General features: G+C 52.6%; 1 protein-coding gene across 1 annotated transcript; it reads left to right on the top strand.

The window, feature by feature from the left end:
- The first annotated feature begins 2,060 nt into the window (after positions 1–2,060).
- irf2bp2b (interferon regulatory factor 2 binding protein 2b) lies at positions 2,061–4,602 on the top strand. The gene is made up of 2 exons (XM_037106156.1): positions 2,061–3,030; positions 3,357–4,602. Exons 1-2 carry the CDS (start codon positions 2,262–2,264, stop codon positions 4,115–4,117), a joined length of 1,530 nt encoding a protein of 509 aa, XP_036962051.1. The 5' UTR covers positions 2,061–2,261; the 3' UTR covers positions 4,118–4,602.
- The last annotated feature ends 1,138 nt before the right edge of the window (positions 4,603–5,740 follow it).

Here is a 5,740-nt window from a genome sequence, read left to right as displayed (position 1 = left end):
CTAACAGGTTAAACTTTGTGCTTCTCAGCTAGCTAGATGGTGAACAACATTGCTGATGTTGACACTAAACATATCTAAACTAAACATACTACCTCACATCACACACACACACACACACACACACACACACAGGTAAGAAAACACCTGACAGTATGAGCAATTGTGCAATTTAATGTAAATATTTTAGGAGTTTTCATTTTAATTCATATCGTGTCTTCTGCTGTTTTACTTGAGTGTGACTGTGAGATATTCAGAGTCATGTTCAGTGTTCAGGCCTCAGTGTGCAGCCAGCTCAGCTGAATGGAGGGAAGGAGATTTACAGTTTTGCTTAGTAACAGCGGCTGAATTCTGTGATTGGCTGTTGGCCCTGTGACGTCAGAGGCGCTTGGCACTGGGGACTGGAATGCAACAGAAGGGCTGAGCAGCCATTCAGCAGACCCACTGAGCTCTGCAAGTAGAACCGCGTCAGCACACTTGTTGCTCTCACTCTGCACAGCTGTTTGGGTTTCACACTCCAGAACCAGACTTTCACACAGTCACTGTTTTCATTGTGTCATGTGATCTGGATGGGGAGCTGTGAAAAAAACAAACTTAAATATGAAACAAAACAAAGAAAAATAAGGAGGGAGATAGCTGAATTTGTTTTGCAGAATACAGTGTGTGTTCAGAGCACTTGTTGGGCTGTGAGTGAGTGTGTGTGCAGGCTGTCAGCTGAGCTCCCTGATCAGGACTTTGGTATTTATAAAACCTCTATGGTTCCCTGCAGGCAGAGAGGAGGCGAGGGAGGGAGGAGCGCTCACTCTGACCCAGATTCCAGGGATCCCAACTGAGCCACACAGCAGATACCTGTTCAGATTAAACCGCTCAGATTACATTAGCAGCAGCAGTTTATTCACTACAAAGCTTTTTGTCTAGTTTTGCATCCAAAATGATGACTCAAACCACCAGCTGTTAATGAAGCAGCACCACACATATATAATATAAATATGTAATTCAAGCTTCATTTTAATTAGTTTGGCTAACAAATCAGCTGAAGACTTATGGAAGTGTTTGTAGTTATCAGCTAAAATCAACACTTTTACTCAGCTTAGCATAGCAGCTGTTAGCGCTCACTGTCCGTATAAGCAAGCTGTTGCTTTGCTGCAGTGGAGACACGTAGTTAGCGTCGCCCTGGTTCCCTCGACAGAACAGGAGCTTTAATTATTGCTGAAACTGTGTAATTATTAAAGTCTGTGATGCTTTAAAAAAATCAACACCACTTTTTCTGATGTGTGAAGCGTAAAGACGTTCACCAGAAGTCAAAAGCTAACAGCATGGTCATGTAACTACACTGTATTATAAATGCTCCACAATAAACTGATCCTGAGACAGTTGTGAAGCTGCAGACAGACTAGATTCAAGATTAAAGGTTCAGGATTCAAGATGTTTATTGTCATATACATAGTGGAAACATAGTTTGCACCGACAATGAAATTCTTAATTTGCTAGTTTCCCTTCACACAAAATATACTTAAAAGAAAAAAGATAAATAAAATAAATTATTTAAAAAAAGCATGTTAGCATGTGCAATGCCAGCACACAGCAGAAGGCACTGAAAGACATTGAAATAGAAGAATACTGAATATATACATTGGCTATTCCTATATTTCAGTGTCTTTCAGACTAATGACTGGTTGAGAGTTAGCGACACTTGTTAGCACCCACCTGTTTTCAGACACGTATTGATTCAAAAGTGGAATATTATTATCTTATTCTATGAAATTATCTTTTCATTAAACTCTCCTCAGTTGCTGTCGCTCTAACTTTAACGTGCATCAGTCTCTGCTGGCTGCTGTGAAGCGCTGCAGGCCTTCAGGTTGCCGTGGTGACCGTGAAGCCGCCACAGAGTGACGCCTCTGCTCGCGCGCAGACGATCTCTGGGCTGTAAAGCTCTCCGGATAAAGATAGAGCCGCGGTGCGCATGCGCCCGAGGGGTCGTCGAAGAATCCAGTAAATAGAACCCCGGAGCACGAGCCGAGTGTCGCTGCTGACGTCACGAGCCTACATTGAGAGCTCGGCTGGTTGTAGGGCGCGAGCTTAGACGGAGGCGCGCCGAGGCGACGGACACAAGTACGATGAGCTCCGGTCGGTGCGACTCTGCCGCGTTCTGAGGGAAATACAACCGCAGCCTGCTGTAATTGTTGGTCATTTCTTCCTCCCAGCGACGTCAACAAACCGACGGACATTTTGGAGAGTTTCGCGCTCGCTCCGGGGTTTACAACATGTCGTCCGCGGCGGTCGCTGCCTCCAGAAGGCAGTCCTGCTATCTGTGCGACCTGCCCCGCATGCCGTGGGCGATGATTTGGGATTTTACCGAGCCCGTGTGCCGCGGATGTGTCAACTACGAGGGGGCCGACCGGATTGAGTTTGTTATCGAGACGGCCCGGCAGCTGAAGAGAGCACACGGCTTCCAGGACGGCCGCTCTCCGGGCCCGGGGAAGCCCCAGCACGCCGGGAAGGAGATGAACCACTCGGCTGGAGACCCGGGCTCCCGTCCGCCGCAGCCGCTGGACCGCTACCCGCTGCCCGACCGGCCGCCCCGGCTGGGACCGGAGTACCAGGCGGGGCGGCAGGCGAACGGCCTCCCCATGCCGAACGGATTTCCAAAACCCGACGAGCCCCCGGAGCTGAACCGTCAGAGCCCAAACCCCCGCAGGACTAGCACGGTTCCTCCCAACCTGGTGCCTTTGGTGAACGGCGGCATGACGACCATACACCCGCTCAACGGCCGCCCGGCTCAGATGGGTCTGCCCGGGGTCCTGGCCGCGCCTGGCCCCGGGGAGCACGGCAAGCGTTCGGAGGAGCTGAAAGACAAACACAGGCCGGACAGCCTGTCGGACATGTCGGACAGCCACAAGGAGTGGATCGGCAAAGGCAAGACGGTGCGGGACCTGATGGCGCTGCACACGTTCGACAGCAGGTTCAAGAAGGACCACGCCGCCATGCAGCGGGTGATGGGCTACGACACCAGCGCCACTTCCTCAAAAACAGGTACGACACTTTCTGGTTGTTCCAGCATTGGACCCTTTACAGCCGCATGCTTTGTGAAAACAGGAACGAGCGGCTCTGAAACAATGTGTCAGCGGTTTTTTCACGCACGGTGCTGACGTGTTTGAGCCGACATGCGTGATGCTGCCACGCTGCTGGACGGACCCGCTCACCCCGCAGGCTGCGGGCTGGCAGCACATAAACAAAGATGTATTCAGTGCTGAGGAACGTCCTGTTTGATTATTCAGAGCGCAGCAGCACGCTGCAGTGTTTGTGTGTAGTGTGCTGTGTTAACCCTGCCTCTTCCTCTTCCTCTTCCTCCTCCACAGACAGGGGGAAGCACCCCCGCAGCATGAAGAGGAAGGCCTCCCCGGAGCCAGACGGCGAGGGCAGCGCCCCCAAGATGAACGGTGGCGAGGGGCAGCCGTGGCTCCCCTCGCCCTCTGAGGTCCTGAAGATGCCCCCTGCTTCCCTGCCGGGGTTCTCCACTGCGCCCCCCTCCACCATCTCCCCCCACTCCCGCACCACGCCCCCCGAGGCTGCCACGGCGCAGAACGGCCAGTCTCCCATGGCAGCACTCATCCTCGCCACTGACAACGCAGGCAGCACGGGCTCACCCAAGGACGCCAACCAGGTACACTCCACCACGGCAGGCGCGCGGCGGAACAGCGGCAGCCCCCTGTCGCCGTCCTCGGCCTCTCAGAGGAGGCTGGCCCAGAGGGAGGGACCCGTGAGCGCCAACCCCTCCGCTCTCCACGCGCCCGGCAGCATGGACCCCCATGCACCGCCACCACAGAGCATTCCAGACTCTTCTGTCCCGCCTGGCAGCGTGCCGCTGTGCTGCACTCTGTGCCACGAGCGGCTGGAGGACACTCACTTTGTCCAGTGCCCGTCGGTGCCATCGCACAAGTTCTGCTTCCCCTGCTCCCGGGAGAGCATCAAGCAGCAGGGCGCCACCGGCGAGGTGTACTGCCCCAGCGGCGAGCGGTGCCCGCTGGTGGGCTCCAACGTGCCCTGGGCCTTCATGCAGGGGGAAATAGCCACCATACTGGCCGGGGACATAAAGGTAAAAAAGGAGAGGGACCCCTGAACGTTCACCAGCTGTTTTTTTCTCGGACTTCTTTCCTTTTGTAATCCGACTACGGCAACAACAGCAGGACATAAAGTTAAACACATACACACCCAGATATAAATCCTCCAGCAGGCCCCAGAGAAGCTAACGGACATGTACATACTGGACACAAGGGAAGTGTATACTTCGTAAACATGGCTGTATAATTCTTTTTTTGATTTCTTTTTCAATACATTGTGTTTCTATGATTTTGCAGATGAGAAGGTTTGTACTGCTCATAACAGACTCTGCCCATCACACTTGTTTCTTTTCAGTCTATCGGTGTACTTTAGGTCTGGAGACGGTCCTGTCCAACATAGAATGTGACTAATCTGAGCACTTGGCAAAAAAATAATAAAAAAACAAAACAAAACAAAGAAAAAATGCTTCTAACTGTACATGTATGCACTTGTTTAAAAAAAAAAAAAAACTTGCCAAATACAGTTTCAGACCTTGTAATAATACTCCAGTGTCTCTGTGGTTTGCTTATTTTCCATAATGGGCGAGTCGGGAGCTGGTTGGAGAGTCACGGCCTGATTGTGATTCAGTCATGATGCAATACCTTCCAACAGGAACCGACCAGCTTCCAGGGAAGAGAGAGAGAGACAGAGAGAGAGTGGGTGGGTGGAGGAGAAGTCGAGGAGAGATAGAGGGATGAGGAGGAGGAGAGGGTGAAGGCCGGGGTAGAAGTGTGTTGCATAAACGTTTTGTACAGTAAATCACACGTAGGCGGGCCGAGGCCGCTCGCTGCCGCGCCTCGCGTCCTGCGAGCGTTTGGAGATAACGACGGCCTAAAAATAGTTTGTGTGTGGCGCTCGGCTGCGCGTGGCCTCACAGCGCTGTGGCGTTTTTGTTGATGTGTCGCAGCGACTCCAGCGCTTCACGTGCCCTCTCTGACCGTGTGTTTTCAACCCCTCTGCTCCTGGATCTGTTTGTCTTTCCTTGTGTTGCTGACTAACACTTCCTCATGGCAGCCCGACACCTCATCGGCCTCCTCGTTTATATCTGAGAACAACTCCTGGCAGCGGATCAGGGCTGTTGTTGACTGAACCCACGCCCTGATTCCAGTGAAGGCATACAGGAGACGTGAGGTCACGGGCGCCGGCCCTCAGGGAGAGTTACGATGTGGAGCTGAGCGAGCGACTCGTCACCGGTTTCTCCACATAACTGGCTCTGTCACGCTGTCAGGATGACGGAGACGCCTCCGGCTCTGTTTTGGGCCCCGGGGGGACGAATGCAAACAGGCTTCCTGCTCCACAACAGAGCGGCTTCATCACACAAAATGCTTCCTGTCACTGAGGATCTGCACGAAGATTGAATCTGGTTTATCTTGTCATTTCTGTGGCTCCTGAGTTAATGCTCTACATGTCGTGTTTGTGACTGCTAGATTCTCTGGCTCGCTCGCTCGTCGTCACATTTGGCCGATTTTTTTTGCCTTCAGGAGGTAAAACAACAGTGAGAAGTGCGGCGGGGCCCCTGCCTGAGAGGGAGAGGATATAAATGCCTTGCTCAGGGGTCACGTGCTCCTCGGTGGAATTCCTGAGTCACCGTCCTCCCCCCTCCTCCCTCCCCTCTCCTCTCCTGTCTCCTCCCCCTCTCTGC

Source organism: Acanthopagrus latus, chromosome 1 (assembly GCF_904848185.1).
Source record: "Acanthopagrus latus isolate v.2019 chromosome 1, fAcaLat1.1, whole genome shotgun sequence".
Classification (NCBI taxonomy): Eukaryota; Metazoa; Chordata; class Actinopteri; order Spariformes; family Sparidae; genus Acanthopagrus; species Acanthopagrus latus.
This window is presented reverse-complemented; position numbering and strand designations above follow the sequence as displayed.